The following is a 17,956-nucleotide window of genomic DNA, read 5'->3' as shown; positions in this document are numbered from 1 at the left end:
ACCAACAGAATATTCAAGTGGTTTGGGCATCATAGTCAGAACTTCTGTTAAGAACATCTAAAGTTTGAGATGTAGTTAACAAGGCAAGATGTCCTAGAAGCTGTGTGGGTTAGAATGCTGCCCTGGGAAGGGAGGGGAAGGAAGGCAAAGAAAATCATCAGTGAGTCTTGGGAGTACACTGAAGTCATAAGGCATGCTGAACAGTCAAAGACAGAATCAGATCTGTGCACCTGTTCTGAATTCTGAGACTCTCTGTTCTTCTGCAGAAGATCAATCTGCTGACTGCATACATTGAGTCCGTTCCTTAAGACCTTTGTACCTCGGTGACAGTGACTTAGTTATAAAACCTTAAGAGGATTCCACATACTTAATAATGTTTATCCTAATAATGTGCCACTTGTTTTGATAAATATCTTCATGTTCTCTTGTCTCAGGTTTATTTATATTCATCTTCCACTGTGCAATGAAGGAGAATGTTCAGAAACAGTGGAGGCGTCATCTCTGCTGCGGCAGGTTTCGGCTAGCAGACAACTCAGGTAAAGGCCTGGGGTTAACTGGTTTCATATGGAAAAGCACCTGAGACCAATGGCATTGCTCCTTATGCTGCCACAGCATCCCAGCCTCACCGAGAGTGCCTTTCAAACAGAGCACATGAGGATGCTGAGCTGGCACATCAGATTGATAGGGCTTGAGAATATCGGAGCACATTGAACCCCATCCTTGAATGCTGTAGACAAGAAACATGAAGTCCAGAGTTGTTTTAAAAATTGCTCAAGTTTTGACATTTAATTTGGCAATTCCTGTACAGGGTTCCTCCACATGAGATCCACCTTGCCATTTTTAAATTCACAGTTGCATTTTTAGTGAAGAGATTGTTCTTAGGATATATAATATTTAGAGGAAACTGTCACTAACTTTTTAAACATCTGCAAATTCTTCCCACCTATAGGGCATTGAAGTGGGATACTACATAGCATATGCACAGGGTCAGAGCAAGAAACTCTTCTCTCCTTGGCTTCTTACTGTTTCCATGTCAGTCTCTTTAAATCACTGTGAATACTGGGAAACAAGCTGTTCTGGATAGATTAAATGATGTGGTGATAGATTTGGGGACAGCCTTATTTTCTATAAGCTAGCTAATAATGTCCTGTTCTCTATTCTTTCCAGATTGGAGTAAGACAGCTACCAATATCATCAAGAAGAGCTCCGATAACCTGGGGAAATCTTTGTCTTCAAGCTCCATTGGCTCCAATTCAACATATCTCACATCCAAATCAAAGTCCAGCTCCACTACCTATTTCAAAAGAAACAGCCACTCGGGTGAGTCATTCTTAGCCTGTAAAGCTTCCCTTGGGCTGGTTTGCATTTCACCATTTTCATCACAAAACTGACTTATGATAAGTGGTGGATCTCTGTGCTTGCTAAAGGGCTGGTTTAAGATTTACCTAAACTATCCTGTCCAGCTAAAGACTTTCTCCATTGGCTTTGTAAATTTTAAATTGAAAGTAATTTTCAACCCAACTACATCTTCCTGGTTTTAATATCAGTAGCTCTCATTATTTTTATAACTTCAAAGTGTGACCTGAAACATTTTTCCCATTTAAATTGTGAATATTTTATTTTAAAGTCATTTTTGTTTAAAAATGTAGAAACCAAATTTCAGAACAGTTCAACCCAGGATGAAATTTTCAGGTATAAAAGAGAAATTTCATATTGGGGGGAGGGCAGGAAGAAGCATAAAGTGGAATGAATATTTTGTTTAAGACTTAATTCCTTAACCACTGGAAGTGATGAGGTGCAGTAAGCTGCTGCTACCCCTATGACACTAATGAAACACGAAAAGAACAGAGAGCATTCATAAAGTAACGAGGACTGTCAGAAACATTGCTGTTGTTCATGCCCTGTTGGGTCAACAGAGCTCTTGTGGCCACACATTCTGACACTAAGCATATACACAGGTAATCCTGAAGACAACGGAGAAATAAAGAATGTAGCTGCAGTGCTTGATTGTGAGATATCAGAAAGGTTTCAACATTTAACGTCAAAGGGAAGTGATAGCATTTCTACGTTTAAATACTAATTAAACCCCTTAACAGAGAGGTGTAGTGCCCTAGCACACACTATGATATATCTAGGAGCATAATGGAAAGAAATTTAAGTTATTTACTCTAATAAGTTGTTACATGTGTGACCAGAGGTGAGTGGCATAGGAAAGACCAGAGTCTGATATTTTTCTTAAAAGGTGTGAGATGTGAAGCGTCTATACTGACAACTCAGGTTGGAAACAGTTTAATTCCAAGTCTAAATCCCAGCAGTTGTTGGTGGGTCAGCTGTCTACTGACAATGGTTTGGGGTGTGCAGAAAGCCACTCCATAACCTCATAAATATATAATTGGATTATTTCTTGGAATTGATCTAGACGTTCATATGTTTATGGTGTAGATAATTTCTCCTAAGAGAATTCCTTCAACAAAAGTGGATCACTCAGGTAACTTCTACTGCTTTATTTTTGGATGCATGAGTTTGTGCAAGGTAATGAGAACATCTGCATGGATTAAGCTAAGATTCTTGCTGCACCAGCAAAATAGCTTGCTCTTTACAGTACTTCTCAGCTAGCACACTGGTGTTCCTGCACTGAGCTGGAATCTGAAATTTCTGACAGCGGGCTGTGCCAGCTCTTCTCTGCTTGAGGTGTGCAAACTGTGCCTTCTAGGAAATGTACCATGCTCCTGATGAGTGGGTTACGTATCTTGTAATATAATGGCAAAAGTAAAACAAAAGAAATTCTTAGTAAACTTTTTGTAATATGATGTGACTTTTTAAAACTTTTCACTGTTTCTTGGATTGCTGGGTGTGTCATGGTACATTTGTAGAAGTCTTGAATGAAAAAAATGTTAATTGCAAGCTGCCTTATGGTGTTTTTTTATCTGCTTGAGACTAAAATATGTATCAAATAATGGTTCACATCTCTAGCCCCTGGTTTTCAGAAATACAATATAAATCTTTGTCACTCATAATGTGATGTTTGAGGAGAAGCCATGAGATATCATATATGTACAGGATATATTGAATTCACACACACAGTTTTACTCTATCAGAGTATGATGAACCACCCTGCCAGAACATATATTTAGAATGGGACCAATTGCAATCTGTAAAACTACATGCCTTTGGAAAACTGTCCAGGCACCAGAAGGGATGCATCCTTTACATTTCTCTAAGGACCTGTGGTTTGCTACAAACATCAAGCACAAATTCTTCATCATTCATATTTCATTTAATAAGAAAATCCTTTGACAGAAAACCAGTGGCCAGTGAATCTGTGAACCCAAATGCAGTCCAAAACCAACCAGCTTGCTGAGAGCCTCATGGACAGGACTTTTATGGGACTCATCCAGGCTTTCTCTAATTCATGCTAGGACAAGCTGTAATCATTCTATCATCCCATCTGCCGGTCATCCAACACATCATCTCCTGTTTTCCCCGTTTCCTTTAGCATTGGATGAGACCACCATGTCCTGCATTCACCTTTTTGGCTTGGTGTTTGCTCGAAGACAGAGCAGTAGCAGAGCAGTAGATACCATGATGATGACACGGACTTTGAATCTTATTGATGCATTTTACAGATAGTTTCATATACGGGGCCCAGTTTACTCAAAACACACTCTGATTTGGGAGAGCTGGCTACTGAGATCAGTGTTTGGGGGTAGCATTTTCTTGCTTCTCTCACCAAGTATAGAAGAGATATGACTAAAGGAAAGCCATCTTCTTTTCCTTTTCATAACTCCAAAATCTATAATTTGGTTAATATAGAGCAAAACATCTCCCAAAGCATATTAGGAGGGAGAAGACAAGACAGTCACTGATTATATTCATAGAAGCACACAATTTTACATTGGTAATAAGGGTGGTATGAGTTTCAAGTTACAGACCATTTACCTCAGTCAATTTTAGATTTTCTGAGCATGTGAAAAAAAAAAAAAGCATGTGCTTATGTAGTTCTGAAAACTCTAGAAATTTATTTAGTGGTCCCTAATTGCTATTAATTTCTCTGACATTGTTATTGCTTTTAAACTGTTTCTGGTGGAGAGAATTTCACTTTATAATATGATGATGCTTCTGTTAACTTCCAATCATATCTCAACTAACAACCATAAGAAGGAAATGCACTCAATACAGTCTTTCATGTTTATTTTGATTGATATTTGCTCCCCAAAAGCATTTAACTTGTGTCAAATGTTTTTATGACAGTGTCATCCTTACATAAGTAGAGTATAGTGAGTTTCCTTGCATTCAGAAACTCAGAGGCAGCTATATCTACTGGTTTTCCCTACTCTATGCTATTTGTAAAATATATCTTAGATATCATATCTTTTTCCATGAATGTTCCAACACATTTCATTCAGTTTTTAATCTCACTTCTGAATTTGGAGACTTTTGGTGCATACTTTTTTTAAAGTTAAATTATTTTATGTATTAATTCTGAAAAGTAACATTTTAGGGAATATTTTCAAATACCATGCCACAAAAGAAATTACTTGAAGGCAAGCTGAGGTTCAGTGAATATTAGAAGTGCATTTGAAGGTGGGAACTGCCTACTCTGTAACCTGTCAGAGAGCCAAGAACTTCCTCTTCTTTGTGTTCTTCTTGGGTGTCGTGGCCTTGTCCCTGTCACTGCAGACTAAGCTCTCGTATTGTTTCTTGCAGACAGCACTTCCACGGACAAGTCCCTGTCAAAACTGACCCATGCTGGTGGAGAACAGACATCAATCATTCCCGTCCATCAGGTTATTGATAAGGTCAAGGGTTACTGTAATGCCCATTCCGATAACTTCTATAAAAATATCATCCTGTCAGATGCCTTCAGCCACAGCACAAAGTTTTAATGTCATTGAGAGGGGAAACAAAGGGAAAAGAAAGCCTGTCTGGAGAAGTGAGATGCCCAACAAGCACTGAAAGCTACACCGGTGGAATGTCAGTGTGCTGCTCTGTAGGGAACTGCAGAGCTTAGAGGACTGACTGCATCTTGTTAGGGAAGCATCTTTGAGATGCAGAATTCATCTGTTTTGGAATACTTCCATGGTGGCACTCAGTCATCACACTTCAAGAACTGAGAACACTCTGAGCCCGGCAAGGATACAGGACTTCTTAGAATGTAATTGAATCAAACTCATCAGAATTGGGGGAAAGGCATTAAAATTATAGGCCTTGAGAGGAGAACCCCAAGAAGAAATTTGAGTTTAGCTCTCATATACCACACCTCATAGTTAGGCTTGGCAGTGGCCTGACTCTTGTAAAGACAATGTAGAAAACACACTAATTACTGTTTGTAGTGTCTTTGGATGCTCACGGGTTCTGTTCCAGTGCTATTTTCTATGAATATAGCAGCATAGTTTCCTTTTTCAGTGAAATTTCAACCATAAGTAGAAAAGAATGTTTAGTATTTGACCCACATATTAAACATGCTTTTTTTTCTCTATTATGGCAAATATTGAATGTTCATGAACATAACTTGCTAAACAAGTATTCCAAAAATTCGATCTAGTCAATACGTTGTGTGAATTTCTAGTATCTCAAGACATGCAGCCTAAGCATCTCCATTATCCCGTGCACATAAATCAATCCAGTTGAATATGGACATTATGTTCAAGTGGGCCTCCTGGAACTTAAGAACAAGCACCTCTCCTGTCCCCTTCCATGTGCACATAGGTCCATAGGCTTGTTAGAGGGATGAGAATTCCCATTAAGCACCCCATTCAATGGCCTCTCACTGTTTAAAGAACACACTTTTGAGATTATGTGGTCCTATCCTTGTTTTAATGATTTTTAAAAAACAAAAAAAGACATTCCAAATCACATAAACTTCAGAGGCCTCTGGCTCCCTCTAGTGACAAGTTTGTTCCAAGGAACATACACTGAAACATACAGCTGTCTAGGTTAATGAAAGTCATTTATAAATGTGTAGGTCTACAACTGCTAGTCTAAAAACTGTTTGCACCGAACCCTCTGATCAGAGTGGATGCGACCCTAGGAGGGCTGGCAGGATTTGCTACTCTAGTGGAACATGCATGGATCAGACTGTGGCATACAAGTCGTGCAGAACGTGAAGCAGCTTACCTAAGTCTTAAACTATCCTAAGCAATGTGTGCTTGCCTGTTAGTGAGGGTCTAGGTTGAGCCCAAGTGGTGGAGTCCTATTCATGGGCCTCAGTGCATGCTGGCTTTAGCCCCGTGCTCAGCGTTCTCTGGGAAGTTTCAGGTTTCCAAGATAGCGCAGTGACGACAGAGGGAGATTTTAGCAGAGCCAGCCTGCTAGAAGGCAGGAGCAGCCAGAATGGAACATCTGTGCAGAAAGTAGGCCATTCTCAGCTAGGATGTAGAAGAACTTGCAGGCTTTGAAACAGCCAACAGGTCCCCTTAGCTCTCTGAGTGTCAGTCACAAAGCTATACACCAGGCTGCAAAGGATGTCAATAGCATGTGGCAATGGGGGTAGTTATTGCCATTCATTCTTTAGCAACCTGGACTGCCATCTTGGCAGACCTGAACCTTTGCTAGGCTGGGCCTGATTTTCACAAAGGAAGAGGCCATGTAGGAGAAAGGGATAGTGATTTAGTCTTAAGGTGACTAAGATTCAACTCAGCAGAGCCAATCTTTTTGGGGGGATGGGAGGGGGACTTATATTAGCAGGCTGCTCATTGTACCACAGGATACATATAGGTAGAATATAATCTCAATAGACGCTGACTATTGATATACACCCCCCAAACTTAAGGTGTTCATGGTAGATTTTAATTAGCTGTGAGATTTCTGCACAAAGTGAATATTTAGCTAATAGAAATTATGATTTTGTTTCAAATGTGGCATTTTTTGTTTTATTTTTCTTACCAGCATTCAGATCTAAGAAAGATCTTTTTTTATTTTTTCATATTTGGCAATGATGTCAGCTCCATTTTAAAAATCTCCAATAACCAGGTAAGAAAAGAAAGAAAAAAAAATGAAGAAACAACAGGCCAGACATATTTGCAAGTGGATTTAAACGACTGGTCCAAATTTTGCCTTCAGTTACAAGTCTGTGGCTCTCATTTGCCTCCTCAGAAGAGTGGTACAGGGCTCCATGGGAGACCCAGAGTTCAGGCTACACACAGCTGTAAAACAGCCCCAATCCAGACTCTGGCTATTTGCTTCCCACCCTCTCCTTTCACTGTGATGTGTTCCAGGTTTAGCCTAGGGTCCATTCTTGTCACTGTTTCTTACTGTGTAGAGTGCCTTTGGCAATGTCTCTTCTGTACATATTTATTTATTTGTGTTCACGTCAGTTTGTTTATATCTTAGCTTTCTTTCACCCAGCTTTGTTGTTTTAATTAACCGCCCATTAGAGAGACTGTACTTTTTTCTAGAAAAAAAAATTGTGAAACAGTTTTCTGTACTGATATTGTTGACTATGACAGGTAAAGCAACTGTGAGGGCGAACTAGAATTAGTAGTGAGAAACTGCTAAAGCTGATTTGCCATTTTACTGAAATGGAAAATGATTTTTTTCAAATAAATACTTATATTGTTCATGTTCCAAATTATTCAGTTCCTTTATGAGGGATCGTTTCTATTTCTGCCTCCTAAATAGGGAAAAACATTATTTGACAACTGGAAAATAACCCTGCCACCAATAAATCCAATGACATGTGGCAACTTTGCCAAAACACTAAGAATGAATATATGACGAAGGTCCAGGTCCCGGGATTAATGCACTCTGACGTTAGAGTTTCTTAAGATAACTAACACAGAGCCAGGCTGTGGGGCAGCTTAAACATAACTTAGGCTTTTATTTCCTTTGAAGCAAAGTCTAAAGCATCCAAAAAAATAAATGAGTAAAGGAAAGAAAGGAAGGAAGGAAGAAAAGGAAAAAAGAAGAGGAAACAAAAGTATGTAGAATTCAGAGCTATATTTTTCTCATATGTAAAGTTGCCATTTCCATGGTGGGAGACTTGGAAAATGGTCAGTTTTAGTTAACTTCACTTGCATGATCAGAACAGAGGTGCCCCACTTCCTTTTTCCTCTGGTAACTTAGAATCATTCCTCTCTGCAGAGCCAAGGCCAACTTGGCTCATGATCCTCCTCGGGAAAGTGTGCACCCAACACTAAGTTGTCAGCCTCTTTGGCAGGTCACTGCGAGACCAGATCTTCTGCGCCAAGATTCACAACTCCCGGCCAAGTCACGTTAAGCAAACAGGAGTTGCTTAAGGGCCATCTGCAGACCTGGGTGATCAGGTCGTGTCTGAAGGCATGAGCTGCAGAGGAGAGCTCACAGGAAACTTGTGTTTGATTTCCACACCACTCCACGTTTATAGCAGTTTTGGAGTCTGTATGAGTTGGGCTTTGTAAATGCAGAGCCTTGGCCAGGCTTTGGAGCTCGAAATTAAATAACATGCCGCTCTTTCTATCTGAAGCTAAGCTCTCTCCTTTCATTTCTCTCTTTCCCACTTCATCTCTCCCTTTAGATCATTTCCTTTCTTCATTTCAAGGGAAGAAGATTTATGTTATACTTTTCTTGTTCTGCCTTCCTCAAGAGAAAATGAAATGAGAATAAAAGTGAAAGTTTCAAATATTTTCATTTATAGCTTACTTTCTACCAAGACATAAAGGAAAAGGGAAGACCTTGCATTTTGTTGCCACAGGAAACACCAATAAAACCCGAGTAATTTGAACCTGCTAGAAAGGAAACTCATGCAGCTTTGGATGTCAATGCGTACAGATCATAGAGTAAATTTTATCATGACCCTATGCGGAAATGCTAGTATCTATCTTGCATCTATGGGAAGCTGGTCATTAAAAAATAAAAGGACTGGAATTATGGTGCAAGAGATGAGCTATACAGAAAGTATTTTAGAATAGTAGGTGAGAACTGCTTGGAGAGCTGTATCTAACAGAAAACAGAAAGAGAAAGAATGAATGCTCTCTGGACATCTCCAGAGAAAGCCCAAGAGAGAGAAAGCCGTCACAATCAGAACACAGGCCACAAGTTTGTAACCATAAATAAATACTCTCAGAGAAGGGAAAGCCCCCTTGAGTACCACTCGACCCTGGAGCATCTAGTCACAGCAAGACTAAACACCTCCTCTCTCACTTGGGGCCCAACAAGGCAGTCCAAGTATGAGAAGAGGAATCAATGGCAGGCAACAGAGTCAGAGACAACTTCTGACCCAATTGTTAGGGAACCCACATGAAGACTAAGCTACTCATTTGCTACAAATTATGGGGAACCTAGGTCCATCTCCTGCATGCTTTTTGGTTGGTGGTTCAGTCTCTGTGAGCTGCCATGGGCACAGGTTAGTTGACTCTGTAGATCTTCTTGTGGTGTTCTTGACCCCTCCAATTCCCTCAGTTCTATCTCCCACTCTTTCACAAGACTCCCCAAGTTCAGCCTGATGTTTGACTGTGGGTCTCTGCATCTGTTTTCCTCCACTGTTGGATGGAGCCTCTCTGGAGACATGTATGCTATGTTCATGTCTGCAAGTAGAGCAGAGAATCATTAATAGTATCTGGGAAGGATAGGAGGGAGCTGGGAGGAAAGGATACGGTCTGCAATTGGGATGTAGTATGAATAAAAATAAATAAATAATGGAAAGTTAAGTAAATACCCTCCCTATAACCAAGCTAAGGACTTAGACTCTTGTTCCCTCTTACTTCAGCATACTTAGCAGCTTCTCTCATAGCCCTAGATATGAAAAAAAAATAATAATTGAAGGCCAGCGTGACTGCAGGGAAAATTGAAGAGAAGCTTCTGGGACTTCAGACAAAGCTGTGACGTATCAAATGTTGAAAGAGGATTTGTCCTTATCAGTTCAGATTAGGAGTGAAAAAGTTATTTTGGGCACAGAGGTCAGAAGGCCCAGAGCACTGGATGGAAAATGGTTGGGATTGGCTTGATTGCAGGGTATGGAAAGGGTAACAGGTCAGAGGCGGTGTTTCAGACAAGGCATATACTAGACCATCATGAGAAGAGCACAATGTCCTAATTAAAGAGGGGTGAGCTTGACAGAGCCACAGAGCAGGCACAGAGGCTGTTGGACAAATGAGTCTGAGTCTAGTTGAGATCTAGGGAGATGAATGGAAGGAAGATAAGGAAACCAGGCTGATCTCAGAGAAGACAAAAAAGCTTCAGAATTCCACCAGAAAGACCATCTAAAGGCTGAAGTCCAGAGGTCGTGGCTATCAGGAAAGTAGTGACACAGTCACAAGCCTTCTGAGCAGAAGCAAGGCCATATTTTGGTTGGAGTGAGCTTGCCAAGAGTCACAGCCACTTCCTTGGTTGTGCCCAGGCACTTTAGGGCCAAAGGAACCAAAAAGGAAAGTTAGCCTTTTGTGAAAGAATGCTGTCCTACAATGTGAAAATGGCAGAAAGATTAACATCTTCTAAAGTAGTTAGGAGGCTCCGAAGGTGGCTCAGTGGTTAAAGGTGCATACGGCTTTTGCAGAAGACCCGAATATGGTTCTCAGCACCCACATAGGGTGCCCCTCAACCACACCACCTCCAGGGGCATCAGATCCTTCTGACCTCATTAGGTACCTGCCCTCGGGTGTACTTTACACATACAGGCACATAATTAAGATTAAATTAAGATACTTTTCAAAATTAGGCTAGGAAGACTCTTAAAGGAAGGCATGTCTTCAGTGCAGTTAGTTGAGCGTCACAAGACCGGGTTTGCTATAAAAACATGTTCAGTGTCCTCTTGACTACATGTGTTCTTGCCTGCCTTTCTGCCTTTTGCTATGGCATGATTCATCATGAAGGCCCTTGGCAGGTGCCTGCGCCTCAACAGGACTTCCCAGTTTCCAGAACTATGAGACTTATTTACTTTATAAAGGGTCTAGCCTGTCGTACTCTGTTTGAACACGAGACAAAGATACTACATTTTCTTTAGTGTTTAATAGTACTATTGCCTATTTGTACCAGCATTTAGGTAGGTTCCCTCCTGCTGAAAAACAGACTGGCAACGTCTATGTTTGGGCAACAGTGAATTGAGCTGCTGTAATTGTCTGTTTCCCCGTTTTGATATTCTTGAGTATACCTGAATACATAAAGAGTGGGTCACATGAAGAGAGCATGTTTGACTTAGTTATGTACTGCAAACTGTCTCTCAAAGTTGTGATTGGATAAAGATTTAAGATTATTTTAAAATGTGTGAGTGTGGTGTGTGTGTGTGTGTGTGTGTGTGTGTTTGTGTGTGTGTGTGTTGTATTAAATCTCAATTAGGTCTCAGCCTAATGTCAGCCTGGGTTCTCTTAATATCTCTCTAGAAGTTTTGATACTGTAGAAAGCCACATTATACATTACAGCCTTCAGAGAATCTGGTAAGCCGCAATAGGGATGACCAATTAAAAGAGAGCAACTAGAAAAGGCTTTGGATATGGTGGATATGGCTGCTGTAAGGTTCAGAAAGGCAAGTCTATCCCATTTCCCTAAAGTCAACAATCCCTTGCTCTGAAGTGGTCACACAATTCAGAACAAATGTCATTTTTGTAAAAAATATTTCTGCTGCTAGTGAGTGGTCTTTAGAATGAGATATTGCTGTGTCTCTTATCTGTTGTAGGACTCAGCATGCCCATGAGGCAAACAAAGTAATTATGACAAAACTATTCCCAGCACTGGAACCCCATGATAATGTTTAATTCTTTTAAATGTTTGAACCATGGCAGTTCCCAGTGAAACACAAGATAAAAAGGCTGAAACCTGAATGTCCAGTAAGACATTTAACTTTATTAAATGTTCATTTTTCTCAAGAAATTAACTCATTCCTCAAAGTTTGACTGACCTGTCAATCTCCTATCTGTTTAAAAGAAATTATAAATTTTATATTCTATATATTATGTTTTTATATTTTATATTCTATATCCTATATATTCTATACTCTTCTATGTTCTATATTCTACATTGTATATTGTACATTCTACATCATATTATATATTATATATAATATATCTATATTATATATGTTCTATATTATTCTATATTCTTTCTTCTATGTTGTATATTCTATAGCTCTTCATTTCCAAAATAATTGTCCTCTTCACACATGTATTAGTACTTGTCTTCTAAAGACAGAATTTGTAGGAAGACTTATTTTCAGATGTAAAGGAAATGATGGTTTAGAAAACCAACAATGCCAAGTGAGCACCAGAGATTAAACCCCATTTTCTACTACCAGCTGTGAGTCATGGCACTGTGCAAAGCCCACATGGAAAAGAAGAAACCAGCAAGAGGAGAGGCAAAGACAATAAGCCAGATAGGCACTGACCTTGGATATGTACATGGGTCGGGGGCTCTCCTGAGACACTAAGAATACAGCATCCCTGGGTGTCATTCCCAAGCACATACCTTGGAAGTATGGAGGCCAAGCAGGGAAACCTGTCCTTACTTTTTTCTCTGAAGAAAGCTAAAGACTGCTGTGCATGAGTCCTGGGGTATTGCTCTCCCTGGAACTGCCTACCAGAGATCCTGGAAGCAGGTAAGCAGCCGATGCTGTATGCGATTGGGTTTCCAAGTCTCACAGTAGGTTATTTCAAATATGCATTTACAGACTTCATGACCATAAGGCCCATGCTGTGGTTGTGGAAATAAGTGAAGGGGGATGGGAAGGTAAGCAGAAATTCAGTACATTTAGTGGTTCAATATTTAAGAGAAAAGTAGTTCTTACGAAGACAATGGTTGGCCCCATGAGTAGCCCATCTCTAGTTAGCATGTCCACCTGAAAATGAGTCATCCTTTCAAACATTTTGATTAACAATACTACATATGTTTATACAACATGCAAATAATCTTTAAAACTGATACTCAGGATATTTTATTATTTTTCTTGAAAATAAAGTTATTGGTAATATATTCTGATTATTATTTACCCTCCTCACCTCCTTCCAGATCCTCCACACTCCTGACCCTTCTAACTCTCCTCTCTCTCTCTCTCTCTCTCTCTCTCTCTTTCTCTCTCTCTCTCTCTCTCTCTCCCTCTCTCTCTATCTTTTCAGAAAACAAACAGGCAAATAAAAATACAAGCAAACAAATATTAAAAGTGAACAAACAAACAAAAGAAATAGAAAGAGCACAAGAAATTCACTTGTGTCCACTCACACATGCACACACCTTCAAATGTACACACATATACACCCACATGCATGCAGACACACACACTCATGTACACACATAGGTATGCACATACATGTATACACATTCATTCATACATAGATACATACATATTCACATATACATATAGACATATACATACACATACACATAAATACAAAAACACATACAGACACACACACACAGACACAAAACCTTTCCAAGGTAAGAAGCCATAATATACATATAAAAGATCAGTAAGATAAGCAATGTACCCCCAAATCAACCTGAGACTAAAATTACCTTCAAAAATAGTTTTGGGTAGACAAAATCATAAAATAACATTGCCCTTTCTATAATAATTCCAACAAAGTGTTACAAACATGTAAATTAAAATGTACTAGACTTTCATCACAGGAACAGCAAAGTCATTAACAGTTCTAAAGCAGGGTTCTTCTCTAACCCACGGAGCCTGATATGGGATTTCTAACATTGCTGTGAATTTCATTATTCTAACTAATTCACAGTTCACTGGGGAAAATTTTTCTCTCAACAGATCCTTTCTGTCATTTGCTCTATGTGTTGAATGTCCGTGTTAATTAAGCAGAACCGTGTACTTCCAAATGCCTGCCTTTCTTGCTTGCTTGTTGCTTGATTGCTTGCTCGGTTTCTTTCCCTCCCCAGTTACATTTTTCCTCATTTCCCAGTGCACAGGCTATGCTGATGAGGGCACAGTCTATGCCTGGACTCACAAGTAGAAGACAGACCCTTCCTTCCTCCCTCCCTCCCTTCCTTTCTCCCTCCCTCCATTCCTTTCTTCTTTCCTTCCTTCCTTCCTTCCTTCCTTCCTTCCTTCCTTCCTTCCTTCCTTCCTTCCTTCCTTCCTTCCTCTTTCCTCTCTTCCTTCCTCCCTTCCTCCCTACCTTCCTACCTTCCTCCCTTCCTTCCTTCTTCCCTTCCTCCCTCCCTCCCTACCTTCCTCCCTTCCTTCCTTCTTCCCTTCCTCCCTCCCTCCCTTCCTCCGTTCCTCCCTCCCTTCCTCCCTTCTTCCCTTTCTCTCTTCCTCCCTCCCTTCCTTCCTTCCTTCCTTCCTTCCTTCCTTCCTTCCTTCCTTCCTTCCTCCCTCCCTTCCAGGTCTTTCTTCCCAGACAACTCTAACCATAACAAGGATAGGGTCCAAGAAACAGTGTCTCTTTTTAAAAATGCTGCATACTGTTCACATCTGTGCAAATGGTCCTCTGGAGGCCTGGACACTCAGCAGAGGACAGTAAATGCTGTCCCAGTGCTAGGGCCCAAAGAAGGTTGCTGCCTTCACTCTTCTACTCTGAACGTCAAAGCTAAGGACACTCAGGGTGCAGGTGGCATCTTATGGAAAGGATCACTTGTTCTCTTAATCAGTAAGCTAACTTCAGCATCATGTGAAGACCACAGACTTGTTCATTTCAGTTGTCAAACTGAGTGTATGAGTGTGTGTAAGGGTGTATATAAGTGTGTATGTGCGTGTGTCTGAGTGATTAAATATGTGTATTTGGGGGGTGTATGTAAGAGTGTGTATTTAAGGGGCTGGAGAGATGACTCAGCAGTTAAGAGCACCGACTGCTCTTCCAGAGGTCCTGAGTTCAATTCCCAGCAACCACATGGTGGCTCACAACCATCTGTAAGGGGATCTGATGCCCTCTTCTGGTGTGTCTGAAGAGAGCAATGGTGTACTCATATATACATTAAATAAATAAGTAAATCTTTAAAACAAAAGAGTGTGTATTTAAAGGATGTGTATCAGAATGTGAGTGTGTGGCAGTTGAGTGAGGTGTATAATTGTGCTTGTTTTTACTCTGGGAACTTATCTGTCAATCTTTGCATGTTTACTCTTGTGATATACATGCTAAAGTGTAGACAAGAAGAAAGCAAGCCAGAGCTGATTTTCCTGGTTCCAAATAGTCCAGGAAAGCTTTGCAACATTTAGTGATCAACACTTAAACCCAACAAAATGGATTTTCTTAGATTATAGCATGATCTCATGCGAGGGTATCAATAAGCTAAAATCTCTTATGAGAAATGGATTCATGGAAATCCTGCATTTAAAAAAAAAGCAAAACACAGTTTTTGATCATACAACTTATGATGTTTCCTTTCTGCCAAACTACATGGTTCCTTGAATCTTTTTATAACAAATGAGAGGAAACGTACAAATCCAAGAGTCAAAACTATGCTCAGATTACATAGAACTTTAGCCCCCATCCAATACAAAGCACCAATTATGCTTAGATAGCTATCTTAGGATTTCTACTGCTGTGAAAAGACACCACGACCAAGGCAATTCGTATAAAGGAAAACATTTAATTGGGGCTATCTTACAGTTTCACCAGTTTAGTCCATTATCATCATGGGAGGAAGCATGGAGGTGTGTAGACAGACATGGGGCTGGAGAAAGAGCTGAGAGGTCTACATCTTGGTCTGAAGGCAACAGGAAAAGACAGTGAGCCACTAGGCCTGGCTTGATCATCCTCACAACCCAGCTCAGTGATATACTTCCTCCAACAAGGCCACACCCACTCTAACAAGGCCACACCCACTCTAAATACTGCCACTCCCTATGAGCCTATGGGGACTACTTTTATTCAAAGCTCCCTTGCTCCGCTCTCAGCTTTTCAAAGATGGGAGCAGACAATGTCCAGGTAGATGCTCTGCCTAACCGTGTGTGCTTCTACCGGAGGCTGAGGGCAGTGAAGGTGTGTCTGTTACCATGCTAAGTACACTCCAGCAGCTAAAGGAAGCTCCTTCCACCACCACCCACCATAGTTTTCAAATACATAATANTGCTTTGGGTCTNTGGCTGTGCATGAACTATGCTCAGCTCTCCAGGACTTAGTCCCATCACTCTTTACTTAATAGTAGTGTTTGTAGAGGTAATTATCCCTAAACAAAACAATAAATACACTAGAGATTTCAGTGTAAGCCCTCGGAGTCCCTGTACAAATACAAGGAAGCTTCAGGTCTTTGCCAGTCATGGTTGGTACAGTCTTGACCCACAGGAGGCAGAAACAGGAATTGCACAAGGTCAAAGGCTGCCTGAACTGTACAGTGAGAGCCAGCATCACACAAAACCAAACGACGTAAAACCCTCCAGTGAGGGATTTCAATTGTGTGTCGCCTGCTTGAGGTGACTTTTTAAACAAATGACAGACATTTGCAGATGAAGAGGAGAACTTAAACAGGGAAACTTTTCATGAAACTTATCGATATTCTCTTTTGCTATAGAAAGTTCAAGACAAGAGACTAGGCGATATGNCACCCAGGCTTCCATGGCATGTTCCAGATGCAAGNTTGCCTTATTGNTTGGGCTCAGCTTTGCACATAGGACTTCTCCTAAGATTTTCACTTTGTCCTTTTTGTAGTCTACAGTTTCTGACACTTGGCATGACCTTTCTCTCTTCCTTTCTTAACACCTGCTTAAGTCACACTGGCTGTCACTGTGTCCCCCTCCCTGCCTATATGTCTGCCTCATTTCCTGGCATCCCCTCACACCCCATGTGACCTTTGCTTTCATCACATTGTCATGTCCTTAGTGTCTAAAATTATTGAAAAAAAACCTCATTTACCCATGTACACTCTCTACTCTACCATTCTATAAATAGCATATGATTTGATAGTCTTGTCTTAGGATAATAAAAACAGTAATAATACGTCCAGCACAAAACAACTTCTGTAACTTGGAATACAGCCCTTGGTAAGGATGAGCAAAACCCTATCTTCCATTTGAGTGCTGAAAACAAAACAAAACAAAACAAAACAAAACAAAAAAACAACCCAAAAGCCCTGCACTTCACGCCAAGTGTTTATGTTAGTGTTATAGTTAAGTAGTTCTCAACCTATAGGCGGTGAACTCCTTCGGAGGTCGAATGACCATTTCATAAGGGTCGATTAAGACCATTAGAAAACAAATATTTGCATTATGATTCACAAGAGTCATAAAATTACTATTATGAAGTAGCAACACAAATAGTTTTAAGGTTGGGAGGGTCACCACAACATAAGGAAGTGTATTAAAGTGTCACAGCCTTAGGAAGGTTGAGAACCACCGTTCTAGAATAGCCTTCATCTCCAACGGTTTGATTTAACCACAGGGGCAAAGTCCCTTCTGCTAAGCCAGGTCCCTTCTTCAGTGATACTTTACCCGAGAAACGACAGCGAATAAAATCCGGAGAAGCCTCGCTTGTCAGCAACCTGTCTTCGATTCCTTAATCAATGGGAAACGTCTGGTAGAGAAGATCTTGCTTTAAAAGTACAGCAGTCTAGACAGCTAGAGACACCTGGGTTTGTTTCTTCAAAGGTTTGGGGAGCTCACTGTGAAACACAGACTTCATCCTTCCATTCCTGCCATGGCTGTATGAGTCCACTGGGTGGCGACCTGCTCCCTCCTTCAGCTCCTTCAGCCTGAAGGCAAACCATCTAAAGACCAGGCACTCTCTGGATGGTTGGGCTGTCTCTGGTGAGGGCACGGACCTTGTCATTTCTCACGGAATATTAAGAGGATTTCTTTTATAATACAATGAAATGATACTATCCCTCACCTTGATTCTCTAAGTACTGTTAAAGCAATATTATAACAAACAGGATTCATCACCTCAAGGATATCAATTTCAGGCAGGCGACTGTAAATATTTACATCACCAGCAGATGGCACTGTCCTATTAACAATAGACTAACAGCCCTAGACCACAGCTTTCTGCATCAACCCTGGGAGGTTGGTGATGCTAGATACTGCATTGCTCAGTTCTTGCGTAGGGTCAGCCTTGAAGTCTTTGATCAAACAGCCGAAATGTTTGCTCCGTGCTTTTGGTGA

The 17,956-nt window shown here is 40.6% G+C and overlaps 1 protein-coding gene across 4 annotated transcripts in view; it reads left to right on the top strand.

Annotated features, from left to right (window-relative positions):
* Positions 1–7,561, top strand: part of Adgrg6 (adhesion G protein-coupled receptor G6) — a 138,550-nt gene extending 130,989 nt beyond the window's left edge. For 2 of the 4 annotated variants that reach the window (XM_029482960.1, XM_021174751.2), the window contains exons 22-25: positions 435–536; positions 1,168–1,320; positions 2,443–2,488; positions 4,708–7,559. In XM_029482960.1, coding sequence (XP_029338820.1) covers positions 435–536; positions 1,168–1,320; positions 2,443–2,456 — 269 coding nt within the window. In that variant the 3' untranslated portion in view covers positions 2,457–2,488; positions 4,708–7,559. Of the gene's footprint in view, positions 1–434; positions 537–1,167; positions 1,321–2,442; positions 2,489–4,707 lie in introns of all 4 variants that reach the window. The other 2 variants (XM_021174750.2, XM_029482959.1) reach the window with 1 other exon arrangement.
* Positions 7,562–17,956: the final 10,395 nt, after the last annotated feature.

This window comes from Mus caroli, chromosome 10 (assembly GCF_900094665.2).
Source record: "Mus caroli chromosome 10, CAROLI_EIJ_v1.1, whole genome shotgun sequence".
NCBI lineage: Eukaryota > Metazoa > Chordata > Mammalia > Rodentia > Muridae > Mus > Mus caroli.
The sequence above is the reverse complement of the archived record's forward strand: the minus strand, read 5'-3'. Positions and strand labels throughout refer to the sequence as shown.